The 22,838-nt window shown below is 44.4% G+C and overlaps 1 protein-coding gene across 1 annotated transcript in view; it reads right to left on the bottom strand.

Annotated features, from left to right (window-relative positions):
• Positions 1 to 7,735: 7,735 nt before the first annotated feature.
• The window catches only part of VMP1 (vacuole membrane protein 1), a 54,930-nt gene continuing 39,827 nt past the window's right edge, over positions 7,736 to 22,838 (bottom strand). The window contains exons 9-12 of the mRNA XM_065732048.1: positions 22,155 to 22,271; positions 19,744 to 19,805; positions 9,741 to 9,843; positions 7,736 to 8,537 (exon numbers count right to left, since the gene is read on the bottom strand). Of these exons, the coding sequence (XP_065588120.1) occupies positions 8,394 to 8,537; positions 9,741 to 9,843; positions 19,744 to 19,805; positions 22,155 to 22,271 (426 nt within the window). The 3' untranslated portion in view covers positions 7,736 to 8,393. The remainder of the gene's footprint in view (positions 8,538 to 9,740; positions 9,844 to 19,743; positions 19,806 to 22,154; positions 22,272 to 22,838) is intronic.

Genomic DNA, 22,838 nt, shown 5'->3' with positions numbered 1-22,838 from the left:
ATGGAAAATATACTGAGGACATTTGCAGCATGGCCTGCAGAAAAGTCTTGTCCTGTTAGAAATTCTAACCTAGATTTTAAATCTTCAGTGAATTAACACAGCAGTAGATGCAGAAATGCCCTTGTAATTCTGCTGGGCCTCAGTTAGAGGACAGCAGACACTGTATTTTACTCTGATCTCTACTTCCTTTCCTGGATTCATTTACCTCTTCATTTTCATTCAGGTCAGGAACAGAAGCACTAATATCCATCCAGGAACAGCTGTTCTCTAAGTAGCTCTGGAGGATGAGATCTGGAAAGGCAAACAAATCTGACAGGATCCAAGCAGCTGTACAGCTGACTCTGGAGAAAGTACTGGGGTAAGTTCAAATACAGAAGCAGCAATGGCTGACCACTGGCATGGCTGTATTTTCAGTGCAAGCCACAGCGGATTCTGATACACTTCATGGGAACTCCACTGTCAGAAACAAAACCAGATAACTCCACTTCTGAAAAACAATGACTGAGTCCCAGGGATGGATGTTCTTCCTCACTGTTACACTGTGTTACAAAAGAGTTAGGAAAGAGCTTTTAAAAAGCCACCACAGGTAATTCCTCTCAACACTGCTACATCGAGTATCACGCAGAAATAACACTGTACTGTGTCTGTGTATTTACAATTCATATCATGAAACAAATGCAGCAATCACAAGTGACTCAGAGCCATTCACCCACCCTTACAGCTGCATCTATTCTTTATGGAGTACGTCACTCTCAGTTGACAAAGGAGCATATCTGGGTTTTTGTTGATGTTTAATGCCAGAGCTATGCCACCAAATTCATTGCTGCTTAACAAGATGCCAGTCAAATTTTAAACTCTGATGAACACAGATTTCTTGAAGGTATAAAAACTGGAGGTAGAAGTGAACTGTAACTGTTGTATTAGCTCTTATGATCACTTTCATTGCAGTGGAGATTGAGAGGAATTATTTTTGGCTTTTCTGGGTCTCTTCCTGTCAGCATTTTTTTGCTGCTGACCTCAGTTTTGAGACTCTCACACCCTCTCCCAAACGAAGCATTCATTTTTTGATCTATGGCTGAATTCCTCTGTTTTTTCCCCAGGATGTGGAGAGCAGAGGGTCAAGTGGCAGGAAGCAAATAACTGTTCTCAAATGTACATCATCTCAAATTATATGACAAGATGGAAAATTCTTTCTTCAGTATTGTTTTACTGGAGAAAATTAATTGTGTAAACGAAAGCCTGAGTCTGGCTGAGCGCCCTTACTTCATTAGCAACTGAAATCAGCAAGGTAGATCAAAAGCCATCCCAAGGCAATGGTGAAGCAAGGGATGGCAGCACCAGCAGCCCTGAGCCCGCTGCTTTGAGGCAAACTACCCACAGGAAGTCCATGAACCGAGGAACAATGCATCACATCTCACTATTGTTTGTTGTCACGGACAGGTGCAGGCCCCCTGGAAGTTGATTCAAGGACTAACTATAGCAGAAGTACTGAGCAAACAGGATAACTTCATTTGGTCACCAGAAAAACAGGACCTAAGTTTAATGTGTTGCAAATACTTAAAGACAGTGACAGGCCAGACAGGGCACCGATGCCATTTATTTGGACTTGCTTGTGAAGTAGGACTCCCTACCAGTAAAGAAAGGATATGAACAATGAAAATGGACTTCTAGGGGATTTACAGGCATGGAGTCAGCAACAGGAACAGTTCTAGATTAAGGACTAAAACCTGTGGTTTCTGCAAAGACCAGGATTCTGCCAATATGGAAGAAGGAAGTTGTGTGTGAATTAGCAGCTGGTACACAACTGGGAAACAGGGTGAAAATGGTATTGAATGAATCATTCATTTCCTTTGGCATTTGTTAATAAATCCAGTGTAAGTGCTGTGAAATGACAACCCAAACATCCTAAAGGAAGTACTCTCGGATGTCAAAGTGTACTTTAAGGAAGTCTGAGATCTGCTGGACACCGCTTTAAAAGGTTAATAACAGCCACCAGGAATGTGCTTCGTGGATCTGCTGTATTACAAAAAGCTTCAAGAAGAGCAGAGCTGCTGCCATTCCTCTACTGCTTTCAAGGGCACCCCAACCACACCTTTACCAGCGGAGCAAACTCTAGCGTAGCCTTGTTCCCCAAGCCAGCAGCACAGCTTGGACACTCTAACAGCCTTTATCCCGCCTGGGTGCAGAGCTGATAATCCCAAATTTTAACTGTAGAGCCTTTCTGGCTCTTTCAGTCAAACTGGATATTCACAATGGCCTCTTCTGAGCACACATTGTATGAATCCTCTCCCTCCAGACAGCCACTTCCCCTCTGTCCGGGTGGGTAATGAGTCACCCACCTCTGTGAATCAGCAGAACACGCTGAACCCCTTCCCAGAAGCACCAACAGCTGCACATCGGGTGGTGTTTCAAACAAATGTTATTGCCAGTGATAATGCAAGCTGGAAAAGGTGGAGCTGGCTTGGGGTAAGAGATCAGCGAGGCTGTAAGGTACCATCAGATAGAAAAATAAGGAAAATGAGGACTTTTTCTTGGCCAAGCCTCCTTTCACCATTTCTTGTTTCAGCTTCAGGAAGCTGTGAGCTCCCTTCACTAGTTATATATGATGAGAAACAAACACCATCGTGAATGGCATACGTGCACTCATATGAGTGTGCCCCAGAAATGATTATTGTACCTATTTGGTTACACGTACAGGGTAATGTTTATTCAAAGGCTCACGAGAGTACACTTCAGTTGCCTCAGAATGGTGTAACTGTGGTCAGATGACATGATTTCATTTCAGCCTTTGCCCAGCACGTGAGCAGCACACCACCCAAGGAGACAAATGGAAAGCAGCCTCATCCCACACGCTGAAGGTATAATGAAGCACTGACTCTGTACTTCTTGGTTGGCAAGGGCAGCATAGAGCCATCGTGGTGGCCCCAGTAAGAACAGGCAGAGCTGGGCAGCAGCTCAGAGCTGCCACTCTCCGGATGGCTCCGAATACCGGGTTCACTACGTACTGCCATGTAAGTGCTGTGGGATGGCTGCCTTTCCACCACTTGCAGAGAGCACGCTGGGACATTTATTTCCTCCTCACCCCACATGGAGCAGCTCCAATGCACGCTCCTACACGACAGAGTCACCAGGCCCACAGAGGTATGCATGCAGCTCTTGGACGTTGTAAATCACGTCCCTCCCTGCGAGACCTTAACTCAGCTTTTCACATCATTTTCCTCTGTAAGACCGTCTCCACACTCAGTATTTTCACTGTGAAGTATTGTTATATAAAAAAATAGATGCGAATCGAATGTGTACTGTGACACAGTAGCTTGTTTTTCATCAACAAAGGAAACCTGAAGCTACATGTTCAGGTGGGATCCCTCTCAACCTGAAGAAAACTCCACTCAAGAGCCAAAACTCAGCTTGTACTGAGTGCTGAGCACGACAGGCAGCTGGGGCTGCAGGAACTGAGCAAAGAGCCATCAGTGACCGCCTCACCAGCAGTGAGCATCAGTCTGCCATCAACACCAACGCCTTAATTACACCTTAATTACTCAATCTGAACGCCCATCTCTCAGTCACAGCTGAGCTCTACTGCCGAAGGAGAGATTTCTGACTTGAAGGCATTGGGAGTTTATAATCTCTTGGATCTGAGGTATCTTTTGGACAGGTGTGATTCTCCATTACAGCAGAGAGCAGTGAAACAACACACACTGCCAATGCTGCAGGGAAACAAAATGCTTAAACCGCCTGGGGAGGCAGAATCAGACCTGTGGGGCCTCCTATGTCACATTTACATTAAAAAAATCAGTAGATTATGCCTTAAAGCACTGACATTAAGCACACAGGATCTCAGGGGGAGCACAGATGTGACCAATCTGCACTTTTAACGTGGACTGAACAACAGTTTCTGAGGCCATGGGGAGGTGGGAGTGGAGCACAGCAGTTATCTGAGCAGGAACAGCACACGGAGCTGACAAGCCCTATCTTTTGCCTTTCACCAGGAAATAGCAGCTCGTTTCCTTATTGCCAATTGCATGGGTGCTGCATTTCAGCTTCCTGGGAAACCAAGGCAGTTAAGGGGGAGCAACTCCCCCGAAGCACAGGAGGTGCCACACACTTATGTACCTGTATCTGAACAGCTTAAATGTGGGTTAGAGAGAGGTGACCTCTGATTTAATGCTCATGTAGTCAATGCTCTGAATCATTCCGTGAGTGAACAGTAATAAAAAGCCCTCCAGCAGAGGAAAGGGCGCTGTGAAAGGCAAACTAAACCAAAGCACAGCCCGTTCAACAGGTTCACATGTATTTCTCAAACAACTGAATATTGCTGGCAGTGAATATGCAGAACCTCAGAGCGTGACAGCCCATCCACTGCTGAATTCCCAGTGCCTGCCCAAAGCCTATCACAGACTGCTGAGCCTTTCCTGTCTGCTTTTAGCTGGAAGGGCAGATGGAAGGCACTGATGACCATTCCTGCATTCAGACTCCTCTCACTGGCTCGGGCTGTCACACCTCTCCTGCTCACACTGTGAGCAAACAGTGCTGTGCTGCCCCTTGGGAGCCCTGAGCCCACGCAGGCACCAAGGCAAACAGAGGAAGAAATGTGAAGCTGCAGTTCTGCCCTCAGTGACACATGTGAACTCTGAAAGTCGCAGCAGGATTGGCAGGTTTCTGCATAATCCCTTTAAAAATGAGTTTGCAAAGGGTAAATATCTACCCTGATCTGTCTGATTCAGGGACACTGGGGGTGTTCTGCATGGAGAGCAGTCACTTCACTCTGTTTCCTGAAGAGGTTCCAGCAACAAACCCTCCCCAGTCCAGCCCCCCGCTCCCCCTCACACCCCACTCGGTGCTGCAGTCCGTGATCTCGCTGCTAGGGGAAGCACTCACTGTTGGGAGTATTTCTTCCCTTCTGCTGCTCCAAGAAATAAGAAACACAAACTTCCAAAAACCCCTCAGAACTCAGAATCCCAGACGAGCCATCTCCGTTACCTTGTGCATGACTACGTTCAACCTTACAGCTGCTGCTGCTGAAGTATTTTTTTTAACCACGTGCTTCAAAGTTAACTGCCATTATTTTTACCTCCAGGGCCACCCCAAGCTGCCACTTATTTTCACACCCACAGTATGCTTTGCTGTGTTACTGGGAAGCAGTGGGACACTGGGACGGAGGTAGGGAACTGCAGATGGAGCAGTTCCTGTTGCCTGTGATGGAGCAGTGTGGGCCCAGTGATTCCATTTAGCAGAGCAGCCTGACCTCAACTTATCCACTTATCCATCAGGTAAAGCGCAGTGACACTACTGAGGTTGTTGCTCTTTGCAAACAGAGCTCACTTTGGGCCTAACCCACATCAAACATCATTTGATTTGATTTAGTAGTTTAGTAGGTAGGGATGGTGATAGGAGGATGTTGGACTAGATGATCTTGTAGGTCCTTTCCAACCTTATGTATCTATGAATCTATGAATCTCCGTGATCAGCGGCTTCCAGTGCACAACTGGAAGCATTCCTGACAAAACTGTGGGCTAAGGGAGCAAAATGCATCCAGATGAGATGTGAAAGGCTCTGGGTCTTTCTCTGTAGTCAGAAAATACACTGCAAACACATCTATCCTCACACTCACCACATGGGATAACAAATTTCACAGCGTGACCAAATTCATTACACAAAAAAGGAAATAATCCAGCTGGAATAAACACAGGGAATCTGTTATTTGTTTATTTAAGCAAACACAGCACTCTCCATTTGCACAACCTTAACTTTTCTGTAGTATCTTTTACCAAACCTTGCTATCTCCCATCGCTGAACAGGTGGGAGGAAGCAGAACGACCAGCTCCTCTGTTAAATGCCTTCAGAAAGATTCAGAACAATGGCACAGCTCAGCAGAGCAGATATGCACAATGCAACATGCAGAACTGTATGTTTATATTTCTCATTTTACTTTTCAGTGTGCAAACAGCTTGAAAGAAAAGGGGGGAAGCTGTCAGTTTACCCAGCGACTTCTCACTACTCATCCATGGGCAAAGAGGCTGCTAAGGCATTCAGGAAGTTACCATTTATTGGCTCAAGGGGCTTCTTCCCTCCCTTTTTAGTTATTATTAAGGTCTCTTCTGTCTGACAGCATGCAGGGACCTCAAGATGGCAAAATCTTCAGAGAGTCCTACGAAAGGCCTTAAGTCACTACTGGAACTGCAGAGTAAACAGCATTGTCCTGCAAACAAATGGCAAATCGGAGGGAAAAAACAATGGCACAGAAGCAAGGAAGGTTGCAAACAGCTGTCTCACTAATCCAAACACTCCGAAGAACACGGCAACAAACAGCCACGAGCTGCTGACACCAGCTATTACAACGTGCAACACTAAAGGTTTAGTAGACTGAAAAAAGCAAAGTACCAAAAAGAGCTCGTTTCATTTTGAGAATGCATACTGCATTACAACAAGTTCTGTGTCACTGCCGAATTGCTCATTGAGGCCCAAAAGAGAAAAAGCCGCTGGGGGCAAGCATTTAGAAAAACTATTCACCTCTTAAAACTCGGCAGAGGCAAACCAACGGCCTCACTGCTTTTAACAGCCCCATGCTGCCTCCCCTCCTGCTGCTTTTAACTACCTGCCAGCACTCAGGGCTTCAGATATTTAAATGTAATGCCTAAGTCCGTATTTAAAGCCTCATTCGCTCAGTAACGTTTGAAGTTACACACGAAGCATACAAGGTAAACATTACAAACCTGACACACAACCGAGATGGAGCTTTAAGAGATGCTTCGGATGCAGCTTGGCGTACTCACTCCATCAGAACTGAAAAACATTTACATGCCACTGATGTTCAATGAAAACAGCTGGAAATGGATGAGCAAACGGTCAGATGAGAGATACCAAAATGTCAGACAGCCTACCGACTGTTGTTGCCATGAGATCCAACAGTCAACATCAGTCTGATAAGCTATCCGACAGGATGGTACGGCCATGGGGATGTCACGACGGCTGGCGACACAGGAGGACATTCAGGCAGGATTGAACAGAGTCCTTATTCTCACACCCTGCCCTAACCTAATGCAGGGAAAAATACAACTCAAGCGAGAGCAAAATCAGGCCTCCCTCGTGCTTGTGTGCCACCTGTAGGTCATGCTAACTGAAAGTCAGATGAATTCCTAATCCCCCCTAGGCTAAAAACCAAACCCAATTCTCCTGCAATTACAGGAGTAGTAACACATCCACAGCAGCAGTGGAACGGCTGTCTACTTTCTAAAGAGGGAAGAGATCTGTTGCAGTATGGATTACATTCACATACATTAACATCAGAACACTGATTCAAAGCAATGTTTTATAAACGTCTGAATCTTCAAGCCTAAGCGTGTGGTTTTCCATGGTTCCACACACCATTGCTGGGTTTGACACCAATTCTCTGTTTTCAGCTGGAATCTTTCCACCTCCCCCTTCTCCTTCACAGCTCATGGTGTTGTGATCAGTGGCAAACATCGACCAAGAATTTATGCTAACAATCAGAGCTAAATTTGCCTGTTTTAAGCAGGGAGCCATACCTGACCCAGTGATATGCCTTCTGCTTCGCTCTGCTAAGTAGAAGTGCTCAAGAAAAAGGGAGAAAAGAATAAAGGGTGGTTTCAGCACCACTTGTGCAGGAAGGATGAGTAAGGCATGCAACCCACGGGATTAAGGCTTAACCAAGACGAAACTCAGCATACAAAAGGGGAAAGGAAAAGAAACAGCTTAAAAAGACTGACACAAGAAATTCTGGAATGATCAAAGATGACTTTATAAAGTTTTATCTTAACTTCATTCTAAATATACAGAATAAAAAAATGTCAGCTTCAGCATTTTGACATGGGTCATCATCTCTGCTAACACCGTGGTGATTAAAGGGCGGCGTTTCCAACCAAGAGCACGTGCAATGCAATGGGACACGGAGAATTCAAATGGAATAACCTTATCACGAGGGACATGCAATAGTTTTGATCCAATTTGTAATTCTTTATATACATCTTGATGGTGTTTAACGTTAAGGTGAAAAAGCAAAAGAGCCGCCCTTCAAAATAAAGGTTACCCTTAGGTCAGTCTGAAATGAAATGAGGGAATACTAAACCAGTTCTGGAAGTGATCTGGATGGACATCTGTGTTAAACACAATTTAACATCACCTTGTCCATGCCATAGAACACAACTCAGACGTATAAAGCATTCACAGCTTACCTTAACACCTATAAGTCTGTCAGTGAAACGTCTGCTCTAACAGCCAAATTATTTTCAAAATAAAATAACAACCTGCCTTAGTTGAAAGTCGATGTTAAAAAGTTTTCCCCCATTTTGAATAATGCTGATTTTTAAACGCATGGAAAGATGCATCACTTTTTGTGTCTGCTAAAGCCCGTTCCCAGTTTTTTTTTTCCAAGCTCATTTGGTTTTCTCTTCGGAATACATCTTCTGTTGAAGCCTTTTGGCATAGCTTTGGGCCATGGAGTTGATTATAGATAAGATAAAATAACAAACCATGACAATCACCAATTTTTCAAACATCCATGACAGCCAGTTTTCTCCCTGAAGAAGACAAAACAAAACAAGGAGGAAAACAGATTAGTGGACAGCACAAAGGCAGTTCTCTCCATTTTATAAGTGAAAGGGAAAAACCTGAACTTCTATTTAGAACTAATCTATCAAATTGCAAACAGGATCCGAGCTGTGTGTACAGCTGAGTTTGGTCCCTGGAAAGATGAGGCAGCAGGGGCTGCCACCCACAGTGCAGGGCAGACCACGGACCCCTGCTCACTCATCCCGTGCTGATGAAGTGATGTATTACTCCCAGCATTGGTTGGTCTCTGCTAACAGTTCAGAGAGTTTGGAATTAACAGTCCCCAGCTGCCAATCTCTGCCTCGTTCAACGCATACGAAACAATGAGGCCGCTGGTTAACAGTGGTTTTTTCCTAACATCATTTTTTCCTATGCATCTCCCAATCAGGATCGGATTCTTCTAAAAGTGAAGCGATGATCTCCGCAGTCCCGCTCCGTTTCCCCGCTGCTCCTCACCGCTGCTTTTTGTCACGCGAGGGCAGCACCGCACCGCGCATCAGTCACATCCATGTGCACGAGAGGCAGCTCAGCAGTTGCTCATCCTGGACTGCTTCTCCCTAATTGAACCTCTTTTCTATTAACAAACGGGTCAAGAAACGTTTCTAAGAGCTCCAACTACTACTGAGCAGTTAGTTCGGTTAATGGAGCTCGTGTTCAAGTTACAAACTTGCTCTGTCTCCCCTGAATTATTATTATGATTATTTTTTTACAGTGCTTTGTATAAAAGGGCACTTCTGCCCCTTTGTCCCAACACCAAACACCGTATCTTTCTTTCCCTTTTGACACTGACCCCTGGGGGTTCTGGTTCTGTTTCTCTCATTGTCCATTAAGCGACAGAACCCACTGCCTTCCCAAGCACTGCTGACGCAATTTACCATCACTTCTCATGCAAACGTAACTTCTTTCTGCTTCTATTTCTCTTTCAGAACTCACTAACAGAGAGGCAAGATGAGCCACCAACCTTACTTTTATTATCCTGGTTTACACTCAGACCCACACAATTCTTTTATTATCCTTAATTCCCAGGTTGTTTTTTAAATTAATTTGTAGCTACTCCCTGGGCTGATGCAAAACCCTTTGCAAAGCAGAATGAAGAGTTAAGCACCTGTACAGCTGACCCGGGAGAAGGCACAGAGAGGAAAAGCTCCCGGGGGAGGCAGAGAGGCTCTTACCTGCGGCACGCCGCCGTCGTGTTTGTGGTGCAGTTTTATCCTCTGAGCTTCCAAATATTCTTGAAATGGCTTCTGAAGAGAAGGACCTATACTTGGAATAGCACTGATGCAAAGATTTTCCCAGGGAACAAGACAAAATAGAGGAAAAAAAAAACCATACAAAAAATATATTAAAAAAAAAACCAACAAAAACCCACAACAAAACTTACCACCTTGACCATACAGCTCAGAAGGGCTTTGCTATTTGGGAAAACAGATAAGCACAAAATAAAGTGTATTTTATCTTTAATCTGATACTTCTGAAAGGGACACATCTCCCCAGAGCCTCAGCGCTTAAAAAGAAAAATATTGCGGAGCGAATCAGTGATGAGACACTGTTGGTAACACAGAAAGGAGCAGTGAGCGTTTCCTCAAAGCCTGGGAGAGGGCAGCCAGGGCTGCACGCTGATGCGGTGCTGAGAATGAAATGAATGACTTCTCAGAAGTCCCACATTTATCACCAGCAGTTCCTGTAAGAACTGGTTTGAACCGATTAATAAGGAAATGACTTGCGCTTGTGTCATCCCTCAGTTAAAAAAGAAACTGCTCGCCCTATGACTTGCCCCTATCTCCTCAAAGGAGACGGCCCCTTTCTCAAACTAAGTCCTTATTAGGACAATCTGTGCGTCATCCTTATCCAGAAAGAATGCATTAGCAAATTCTGCAGGCTCCTCCCACCGGTCAGTGATTAACAAAGGAACAAAGAGAGAACTATGAACCCTGCTCTGAATCATTTCATGCTTTATGGCAGATGACTTGCACAAAAACTGCAATACGTTACTGAGCACCTTGTTCCTAGGCTCACGTTATAAAGATTGCTGAGAGGTTTCCGGAGCTGCCAACGCTCTCCCGAAGCACAAAGGTGTTAACACACCGCAGCCCATCCACATCCAACACTGATGACTGTCCTGTAGGGCTGAACACCACACTACTGAGCAAGAGGACTGAGGAGCTAAAGAAATTCTCATTAACACTTGAGAAAAAAATAAATAATAAAGCTTAAATGATACGCAGAAGAAATTCCCACCAGCAGCAACTGGTGGTAGCACAGCCAGGCACAGCCCTGGCCACGTGTGTACACCACCACTGCTAACAACAGCCAAGGTGGGAGACGTCCCACCGCTGCCAAACGTCAGCTTATTCTCAATTATTTTTCATTATTAAAGAAATCAATGTGGTCTTCTACGTTAAGAAAAGTCACCTATGATTCAGCACTGCAGTTCTGAGTCTTTACACCACCACTTCAGGGAGAAGTCAGTAACGTCTGCTTCACCGGGCCACTCAGACAGGGCTAAAAAGCATCATCTCCTCCCTGAATTACACACGGGGGGGACCCAGACCCCTCACAGCCTCCACGATGGCATTATGTTTGCTTTTCCACGTTAAATCCCATCCCCTAAGGAAGAGCTTTCTCACCTTTAAAAATTACAAACAAAGCAGCACATCAGCTCGCTCCCCCCGCTCCATCCCCTCCACTTTCCAAGAGGGCAAATCATTTTTTAAACGTATTTAGCAGAAAAAAAGATGATTCACCATACACCGATACCAACGGGTGGGTAAATGCTGCACCCGGCCCCGTACATTTTCAGCCAAAAAAATAAAGAGGAGAAAAGGGGATTGAGACTCGAGCTCATCCAGGACACATCCTGCAAACAAACACCTCAACGGCTGCAACAGCCCCCGGCGATTCAGAGCCCACCCTTGGGAATCACTGCATTCTGATCTGAGCGCTGAGAGTCACTGCTGGAAACAGCTCCGACGCTCTGGGACTCCTTTCCTTTTGCAAATGGAAGCCCAGGAAAGACCCTGAAAGGTAATGCTTTACTTCTAAAATGTTGTATGAATACGAAAGGAAGAGTACGAGAAGTGCCAGAGATGAGTGATTAACAGAAGTTATTCAAATTCTCCGTTTTCTGGAGGAAAGCTGAATCAAGCCGGTGCCAAATCAGCATTAAACAACAGATCTAAATCGTAAAACCAAGTTGGCTTGGAGGGATTCTGTGCATTGCCACTATTTCCTTTTATTTCCTTTTATTTCATTTCATTTTTCCCCACATTTTCTCTTTCGTGGGTGTGAAGAACAGTTAACATTAGTCAGTCAGTGACTTTAGTTCTATCAGAGTTACTTCAAAGAACTATAAAATCCCGAACATAAGGACCTTTGTTTCTTTGCACATTCACATTTAAATTTAAATTAACTTTAATTAATTAATTTAAATTAACTTTTAAATTTAATTAACATTTAAATTTAAATTAACTTTAATTAATTAATTTAAATTAACAAATACAGTGAGGCAGAATGGCATTAGAAAATCAACTTTCCCTGCAGCCCATTCGAGAAATAAGATCTGAACTCCCCTTCCCTTGAGTTAGTTTTGGTTATTCGCACTCTTTCAACAGAAATCTGTGGGTTTACTCATTTGTACTCTCACATTCGGAGCGTAGAAAGTGCTTTAGGAAAGACCCCTGGTTTTCGTTTTAAATACAAAGGAACGAGAGGTGCCCCTCACAGAGGTAGTGAAGCTCAACTCCCATCAGAGAGGGAGGGGACTTCAGGACAGGGTCCTCGGTATCGGACTGAAGGCAGACCGAGGTACAAATGCCAAAGGAACAGATTTGCATTAGAATTCCGCACCACTTAGCGAAGACCTTAAGATATGTGTTCAAAAGCAACCGAGTGGCCAAAGACCGACGGAGCACTCACATCTGACTGCAAGGAAGATGCCGCGAGATAACCCTGCCTGCACCGTCACCATCCAGGAATTCCTTGCATCTCCCTGCGAGAACCAAGCCTCGTCTTTCACGTAAAGAATAAAACAGGAGAGGGAAACAAAAGAACCGAAATGCACAGCAGAACTGATCCACGCTTTGTTGTCTCTATCTGCCGGAAAAAAAAAAAGAAAACACGGGCAGAAAAAGAAGTAACCAACCCCTGTTCCTCTTTAAGGGCTGAAAACTGCACGTGAGCTGCTGGAGGACCTCAAATCAAAGATAAAGTCGCTCCCTAGAAATCGCTTACTGAGCAACAGCCCCATTTCACTATCCACCCTCTGTGAAATTCGTGCTTAATTAGTCCTAAAACTTCCATCCCAGTAACAGCAAAGCTGTGTTTATTACAGCGCGACCTGCAGTGTATTCATCTGCTTTTAAATGTAAAACAACGGCCATCGATATTTGAACCTCAAGGGCACATCAGTGAGCGCGGAGGGTGGGAAAGGTTTTCAGGGGGCTTATTTTTGCAGCAGAGCCGTTTGAAGTACAGGTGGGAGCTTTGCAAATGCAGACGGCATCAGCACCAAACCGGGAGGAGAAACCATTCTCCCTGTTCCAGCTTAACCCAAAGCCACTACACCCTTCAGGACCTTCAGCGAGCTCCGTATTACTAATAGTAAGAATACTTTCCAGCCATTTCATCACGATATTTGCACTTCTGAAAGGCGTATTTTCCCCCTAAAGTGATCGTAAAGAGCGTGGGTTACTCTCGAGCTGCTGATTTCACAACCCGTACCTCCGGAGTTCGGGAACACTCAGACCATTATGGGCTGTGCTAAATGCTGCAGCACAGCTCTGTACCAAACGCTGCAGTTTTTAATCCCCATGCTAACATCTGACAAATAACCACGGCTCTACAACTCAGCATACAGAATTCCCACCTTCTATACATCTCTACTTGTGTGCACCTCTACACTTTTCCAGAAGGGAAATGTTAGAATTAGCAACATGGCCACTGCAGACTCACACTTCAGAACGTTAATATGGTGAGATTTGTTTTTAACGTTAGTGAAATTTCTCATTTGTAAGAGACCACAAGTGGCTAGGCTGCTGATTAAGCAGTTCTTAAACTCCATTTACAGTGATGGGAATTAAAAATGTAAGTAAGGACTTCAGCACCATTCAGTCCTGAAATCCTTTCTCTGTTCAGCTAGAATCAGTGCCTCCATAATCAGAAGGGAAATCAGAGGGATAATAATGGAAGCAATGGCAAACAAAGAGTCAGGTTCCCAGGCTGAAACCCCAAAGCTCTGCTTGGAAAGGTGATGCAGTGCTGAATCACAACCCCACTTGGTGGATCAGCTCTCAGATCCACAGCTTAATTTGGAAAACCCCTTTAACTCAAGCAGGGGACTGATGTTCCCAGACCCGTCAGCTGCCAGGAGCACGCTGTCCTTGTCTGAGCCCTGTCAGGGTCTGGAGACACACAGCAGTGTCACATTTGCTCAGATCCAGCTATTTGGGCTCATCCCACTATGGAAAAACATCCTTTTAGGAAATGCCAGCTCTGCAACTCAAAATGAAGGCAACAGAAAACCCAGCTATCAGGGAAACTGCATTGTGTGCTCGGTCAGCACGAGGTGCAGTATCTCATCCTGCTGTTGGGGCAGCGTGGCCTGAGGCCAGAGATAGCTCCCACTACAAAGATATGGCACTGGAGAATGCAATGAGCTGAGAGAGGGGTGTGCTGGGACACAGCAGTCCCTTCCAGCACTCCCAGCCTTCTCTAAAAGATGCACTGACTTAAATCAGGTGTGCTGCTGGGCCAGAAGGCCGGACAGAGACCTTCACCTGCTGAGCATTTACACAAAGCATCCTGAACCCAACACACCCAGCACCCATTCCTCCCACACCGAGTGTCCCTGCTGAGGATTCGTATGTGGCCCTCCCCTGCAGGAACACAATAAAATCCACCTCAAAAAGCCATGAGGCACTCCGCAGGAGGCACTGCATATGGGTACTTCTGCCATCCTTCCACTCGAAGAAACCAGAAATATTGCTCAAGTACAGCATCAGCTTCTTTAAAAGTTGTATAAATGCTTGAAAATTAGATGGTAAGGAAACATTTATGCAGCAGTGGACAACCACCAGCTGAAGCTGATGGATTTGCATACGGAGTTCTCTCTCCGAATAGAGCACCTTTCTTCTACAAGTTATCTGAGCCTTCAATGGTTAATTTTCTTCCAGACAGTGATCTAAACAGGCTTAACGGTTACTGTTTTAATGAGCTGTCATTTCCTGTGCTGATAAAGATTCTCACAGTATTTAAACCATCCATTTCCCTGAGGCTCCACCAATACCCGGACACTGCTGCGGTGACTCAGAGCGGACCTCAGACTCTGGGCCTGACTCAGCCCCGATAGATTGCACTGCAGCAGATCTGGACAGGCTCCCAAGGTGCTCCAAGGAAGCATTCACACACAGCAGAACCTGGGCTTGAAAATCACAGAGGGAGAAACCTCAGCTCCAGCTCTGCGCTGCTTCAGAGCACTGGATGAAACTTAGATGCCGTCTTCATCCACTTCTTCTGAAATGGTGGAAATACATCTCCTTTATGGTCAAGATCGAGAGAAACATTTTAGGGGTTAAAGGGCTGCTTGGCACATACAAAATGAAGAAAGAAAATGTCTTTCCTGCAGATTACTAAGCTGAACTGGTTACATGTTTGACATCATTTCTACCTGGTGCTGTGCTCCAGTACCCACGCTGACCAAGGCCGCCCGCAAAGCACTTCTTGGGATGTTCTGTTAAGTTAAAATTAATGCTTTCAAAAATAGCAATTGCAACATCTTTGAACGGCCAGTTCCCAACTCTGCTCAATGTTGCTCTTTGTAAGGCAGCTTCTGGTTGTACTCTAAAGATACAGTACTATTTCTGTACACACTTCATAAAAAACCTTGCTTGTTCGGAGCTAAATCCTACAAGCCTTCTGCAAATAAACTTTTTACAGTTCTGCTGTGACCCACTGGATGCTTTTCAACACCAAAGCTGCTCACATTTCCCTAACCTCCACGTCCCTTTCAAGATGCTAAAGCCTTTTTCTGTGCAGAGCTGCTCTATTGTGCACAGGGTGTATTACAGGGCACGGTCCCACCGGTTTCTGATACAGCCGTGGGAGGAAAGCCATCGCTTTGTTGTCCAGGAAGCATCAGGTGTGTGGCAATACACTTCCAGAAGTGCCCATCCCAGGAGCTTTTGAAATCACTGCTCAGTTATCCGCGTTCTCAGCCACTTCGGGGGATTTTCACTGGTTCCCAGCACACGGGTTTTAACTCAAATGCTGATTGGAAACGATAATTCAAAATACCCTTTGACAAAAACAGGATATAGTCACCGGATATGGAGTTTATGGCATATGCAAAACAAAGGCCCACGGGGCCGGAAGGCACGGCTGGCAGATCTGCTGGCACGGGGAACACGCTATGCAGCTCACCTGGCCAGGAATGCTCCCAAAGGGAAGGGAATCGTGGGCCACAGAGTGGATCACAACAAGAACCTTTCCACCTGAGGACAGCTGACCCCTGGCACAGCCCTATTCCCATCACTGTAGCTCCTTGCCTTGCTTATATTCTAAAGAATTTATCTAAATTGATGCTGTATACAATTTTTGACCAAAAATAACCCCACACAACAACATAATGACCTTTAAGCACAACTTCCAATTACGTCAGTCACCATAATTCCACGTGTACCTTTTTCACAGAAGGAACATCACGCTCCTTACAAGAATCAACCGAGATCCAGTTGTGAAGCAAAGAATTATGGCACAACAAATAGCAGCAAAGTGGTTTGTAGAGGCAGTGGTTCAACGACCCATTACCAGAACGTTTAAATGTTTTTTCCTCTAAGACATGCCATCATTCACACTGGCCTGCACCACTGGTGAGCATTAAATAAACCACCTGACTAAGAAGCCCTTCAGAAACTGCTGCTTTGGGGCAGCTTCTCAGGTGTGAGCTTGCTGAAATGGACTCCACAGTGTTAACAGGGCTCACATCTCACCCCTGGAACAGAGCACTGAAGTTTAACTTCTAAAATCTACACAAGTATGCATTCTTACTTTTTTACACGCACTTGAATGGCTTCTCTCCAACTTCCAATCAATTTGATGCCTCGGTTAATTAATTCATCGACTGCACTAGCTTTACCATCCGCAAAAGATCTGCGAGAGGCAGCAGCTCCTCCTCCTGCTGCACAGAGAGAGCTCAACCACTGCACCACACGAACCCAGAGGTGACACCTCCCCTCATCCTCTGTGGGTTCACCCCAAGGAAGCTGTGCCCGAAGGGTGAGGTTTGTCCCACAGAGATGGAGCCGCACCACCGCGGGGGTGAAGGCCGCGGGGTGCCGGGTGCTATAGAAAACACATTGTTGAGTCCTTGGGATTTCTTTTGAAGCTGTGGAGTTACCAGCTCGTTTTCACAAAATATGAACCAACCACGCTGAACTTAAAAGGGAGCAGCATTTTTCTTAATATTTACCCAGAATTGATGGCAGACGGCTGTGGGGATGGGATGTGTGGTGTGTGCTTCGAGTGCTATTGCTTTAGGAGTTTTCTGGGAATTCTTAATCCACATTTGAAACTACCACTTCAAAGAAACTATGACGGTGCTTAGACAGTGTGACTGCACAAACAATCCTGCAGCTGTAGGTAACGAAAAAATTAAAAGGAAAGCTCCAAGGGCCCAAAGAGAACCCACAACGCACATGATGATTAAACACTAAATGAGCTAGGTCTGGGCTAAAAGCAGCAACCAAGTAGTCTAAGTGGATGATCAATAACCTGACCTCATCCTTCAGTGACAAGAATGCAAGACAAAAACCTTACAGACCATCCTTCGTCACCAAGAGCCTACGAAGGTAATACAGCATAAGAGAAAGCATTATTCTTTCAGCATTTTAGCCAGCAATAATACAACTTCCTTAACTGGTAGAGCAGGTTGATAATTAGCAGCCCCATGTGAGCTACCCATGTCTTCGTAATCCTCTCCAGCTCTGATTGCAAAGCTCCTGCTGCCTTCAGCTCCTCGAATCCTTCCCACCCCCCTCTCTCCATCTACCACGGCTGCCACGTGGTGCTGTTGCCACCACCCAGCCCTTCTCATCCCTCTTTACACTGGATAAGGCCCATGTTTTCAAAACATTTTTAAAAAACCTTCTCCATTTCATGCCCTCTTCTTTCTATATTTAATCAACATAAGGTGTGTTTTATGATCTCCTAGTAAAAGACAAAACTCCCCTAAATTACACCCTAAATTATATTTAAGAATGCTGGTTATGGCAGGTGTGGCCTGCAAGGGCAGCAGGTGAAGCACTGAGCTGTGGGCACAGTCTGCAGGTGAATCCTTCTGCTTTGCTGACTGAGCCAGCAAGAGTCGTATCGGTATCGAGAAACTCTCCCTGCCTTAAAAAATCAAATGCCCTCAGACTTTATGTCATATCCCAACTTCACCTTCTGTCCACTTTGTAGGTATTCCACACATTAATATTCATTGTTTTAAAGTACTGAGCTTAGACATTTTCTATTGTGTAAAAGCAGTATCTCAGGCAATAAAAAACCAAACAGTCTGAAGTCACACTGTTGGATTGAGTTTGATTATAACTAAGTTACTGACCATTCCACAGATCTGTATTTTAATAGATCTATATTTTAACTTAATAATAAGGGATTTAATGAAAGCTATTGTTTAATATATTGCCTACTCCACTCTAGGAAGAAATTGATGAGGTAATGCTAGCAGACAGACTGAGAAAAGTCAAGGGTACTGGGACATTCCTAAAATCTTACTGTCTCACAAAGACATTTTTTAACTCTGACATCAACCACCTAATAAAACCCAAATCCAGCAGAGGTCTTGTGAATGCATTCTATGTAACTGGATGTAAAATTATCTCCAAGACAGATGAAGTAGGAAAAAACGACTACTTTTGGCTCAAAGACTTGCAGGAGAGAAGACCTCTGGAAACATACCTAGATCTGTAGCAGTGTTACTAGTGAATTACCTGCTGGGGTACAGGTCAGGAGAAGCTAACTAATGATTGCTAAAAGTCACCACGTTTCCCTTGTTTTCTTTTTAAAAATGCTGAAAGCCACAAATTAATTCTGAAGGCTGCTACAAACCAGACACCCAATCAGAAGATCAGGAAGTAATAAAGCTGGGATTTGTTTCATTAGTAAGCTGCCCTACCATGTTGCCTTTGACACTCCTTTTCCTCTGCACAGAATTACTACTTCAAGTTTACATACTTTAACAGCAATTATTTCCAGACACTCCTCTCGTGAAAATGCTCCCGAGAAGTGTGGCTTTTTTTATTCTGTTTCATTATTTAAATGTGAACAGTGCTATTAAAGTTTGGGTGCAAAATATCAATCAATTTGTTCCACATGGGAAGTGAAAGCCTCTGGAAAAGGAAACGCGTCTGGGAATTTATTTTATGCTTGAGATATCCACAGAACAGAAACTAAAGAAACACCACCACCAAAAATAGAAGTTTTCTATTTAAATGCCAATTGCATGCAAAGTTTTAAACCTGCATCCCTGACACTGCAGAAATAGAGCAGCATAATGAGAAAGGGCTGTAGCTTTCAACCTGAGTGCAACAACTGCTCCTTTGAAGAATTAAGCCCAAGTTTGAAAATGAAATCCTTCTAATTTGATCCTAATTTAAAGCATTGAAGATGAACGAGTTGCACCTTTGTTTGCATTCGAGCAGTTTATCAGACTTAAACAGGCATTGTTGAGATCTCATCTGCTGGATTACCACACTGGAAATATCATCTTATGAGAGAGGCAATATATTTTACAGATGTAAAGCAGTTTAAATTCCAGGAGATGTTTATTATTATTATTGGGACACTGCTTAAATCCCAACAGTTCTTTCATTTTTTGCTGTGGGATCACATACTGCACTGAGGAAAGCCAGTGAAACCAGCATGAGCAGCTGGAAGTGCAGCAGTATGTATAGGGGCATCGTGCTGCTGGGTGGAAGCTCAGTGGAGGTATTTTATATCCAGGCCATCTGACCTTCAACACTTACACTCTGAAGCACTGGAAACATCTGAGGTGAGGAATGAAGCACAAACAAGACCTAACCCAGAAGCACAGCACCATTTTCAGTGCATCTCATTCGACTCCTCCAGTACTTTTCCACCTACTGAGTGAAGGCACAACTGTGTGACAGAGCTACTCACCCGATGAGGGACACCATCTGCTCCACTATGTGTTTGCTGAACGTTATAATGACGAAAAGTTTCTGCAGGGAGGAAAACATCAGTTAGAGAAATGTCTGATGGAAGGACGAGCAAAGAGTGGAGCAAGACAGTCCGTGCTCCTTTCTGACTCTGCAGCCTCTCCAGCACTCAGACACAGCACTCAGACACAGCTTTCCCTCACTTTTCTGCTTTTCAATGTGCTTTACAAAAATAGAGAAGAGAGGACAACTATTTGTTTTATTATTCTATTTCCTCATGGATGTCATTTCTTGCAATGTTTTCGTAGCCTGTGTTACCAGCCACACACATCCTCCCTAAGCTTACATTCCCAGAAGCTCAAGGTCACTTTACTCCATCAGCAACGTTTTAATGGAAAAACAGTCATCACCGTGCAGAAAAGTTCACATCCCTTCCACAAACACACGTACTTAAAGATCACAGAATTGAAAATTATACATCTTGCAGTCCCCTTGTGTTCATGGAGAACTCTACCAAACAAATACCAAGTGAGAGCCCTGGGCTGCCTACCCGCCCAGAGCAGTTGGATTAGCACTGCCTGTAAGGCAATAGATCATTTGAAACAGAGTGATTCTGGAACACATGGCTTAGTTTGCACTGTAATTCCACCTCTCCTTTCTCAAGTGCTGATTTTTTTTTAAAGTAGCTTTTTCTAATTTCTCTTTCGTGGTGTTTGACAGCTTGTTTGTTTGCACGGAGCAGGCAGGGCCGTGTGTGGATGTGCAGAGTGTTCCCACAGCCTCCTAAAATCAACTGCAGCGTGATCTAACGAGAAGTGCATTCACTGGTGGGGAGATAAGGGCAGTGACCAGAACTACACAAAATGATTTTGTGGCCCAGAGGAAGAGGTCGGTTACAGGCAGCTCACTTCCTTCCTGTCCAGAGAAAGGTTTCATTACAAACCTTTCCTATGATCACCACATTTCCTAAATTCCAAATTACAGCAAGATCGCTGCAAAAATCAGGGCTATTGCACAAGAGTATGTCTGAAATCAAACACTGCAGAGAAGAGAATTCTAATAGCAAAACTATTACAGAACACCATCATTTTCCAGCACTGCAAGGGACAGGATTTTTTTTTTAACCCTACATCTGATCTGTGTAGAGCATCATGAACTGCACAGCACACATTCTCCTATCTCACTGAAGCAAACAAAAGGGAGTATTTTACAAATGCCATTTCAGTTTTCAGTTTGCCAGAACAAATTCTAACAGCACATGTGTTTGAAAGGAAAGAAATTCAGGGAACACAAAAATAAATGTGGAGGGAAAGCAGTTCTGTCCCAGTAAGGGAAAGAATGTTCCCAACTTTTTGTTATCTTCTGTTGAAAAAGTACACGAAGCAAAATAACCATTTACAAAAAGATGGGAAGAAAGGGAGGAGGAATAAAGCCTCTGTTTAGGGCAAAAGGGAGAGATTTTTAAGCTGCTTCATACGTGTGCTGGATGAGTGATCTGCTGAGAGCTTCTGCTGTTTTAAAGCAGTGACAGCAAAGACTTCCAAGCAACAAAGCTGCAGGCACAGACCGATGGAGATGCTTAAAAAAAAAAGCCCCAGCTGAAATCTCAGGCTCTGATCATTACAAATGGAGTGATGCAGCTCGTGATCTCGTGCTGACTGTGCTGCCACAAGTGAACCATCACTGGGGAATCGATACTTCATCTTTCATCGGACACAGTGGTGATGCAAAGCAAGACTCGACATTTCAGAATCCCTGACTGCTTTCAGAACATCCAGGAAGGCTCTGAGTTGGCGAGGAGAAAATGGAAGAGGCCCTCTCTGAAATCAGGCCCTCGTGAAAGAACTGACTGAGAACACCAAAAATCACTAACCACGCCTGGAAACGACGGACAGCACTCCCAGGGACAGACCCCACCCCGGAGTGCTTTCTGCAGGGGGCAGGGACTGAAAGGAGTGGGGTTTTCCCTACACACTCAACTCAGATAAAAGACAGCATTTAAAGGTGCTGCTTAACTGGTAAAGGCTAACTCCACTGCCCTTTGAAATGAGTATTTTTTACCAAAGCAAGTTCATTATGAGTATGAACTCCTTTCAGTCTGGTAAAAACCGTAGGTAAATAACTTGGCTAACCACCAATTTCCTGAGCGGTGTGGGCAGTGAGCTCATTAGTTTGTAGCTATAAATTATTCAGTTGCCTAAGTTTCGAGTGTAAGAAGCCTAGCAGATCCTTTATTGTAAATCCTCTGCACCAAATGAATTTCCATTACTTCAGGTCAGGAAAGGAGACTCCACAGTTCATTATGAAGTAACACAGTGTAACAGTCAAAAGAAACAGAGGGATAAGAAAAGCCTTCAGCCGAAAGAAGAAGAAGAAAAGCTCCAGGCAGAGGGAGGTGTAGCTTGTACTTGCCTGGATGTGCATTTTAATTACTGCTTTCCCAATCAGAGTGGCCCCGAAGAAGGTCCAGAAGGGAACAAGAAAGTGTCCACATGTTATCCCAGCCAGGTCAAACAGAGGGTTGGGAATCTATAAAGTACAAAGGAGAAAAGATCGTGCATTGAACGTTTGACTTAAAGAACAGGAATACTACAGACACTGAAAAATGAACATTTTCCCCTTATTCAACTTGATCTAAAACTCTTGTGCCTTAGTACTTAAAAAACATAGGGACGTTACAACACATAACATAACTCATTCAGCTAGACACGTCCCAGACAATTCCACCTTGATTTTAAAGAAGCCAACAAAAAGTCTTCCCTGTGAAATGCACAGAAACCACAGCAAAGCCATTCTGAGTGCTTTATCAAATCCCCCCTCCGAGGAGCACATGTTAAACCATCGCCAGTGACTTCCAACTGAGAACATGCATTACCAACTGGCATTTAGAGTCATGTGTATCCAGTTTAAAAAGCACTGATTAGATTTTATTAACCATATGCATTTAATTTAGAATTAGAATCCTTTTTTTGTTATTGTTAAGCCCTCGGTTTGACATTTGGTACTGTGATAGTGTCTGTGCAATATTCCTGAACTTAAACCCAGAATGATCCAAATTCCAACCTCTCACACTCGGTCTGAACACAGGGGGATGTT

This window comes from Cyrtonyx montezumae, unplaced genomic scaffold (assembly GCF_038088225.1).
Source record: "Cyrtonyx montezumae isolate F1298 unplaced genomic scaffold, pur_monq_1.0 scaffold_15, whole genome shotgun sequence".
Taxonomy (NCBI): Eukaryota; Metazoa; Chordata; class Aves; order Galliformes; family Odontophoridae; genus Cyrtonyx; species Cyrtonyx montezumae.
Note: the sequence above shows the minus strand (reverse complement) of the source record. Positions and strands in the feature narration are given on the sequence as shown.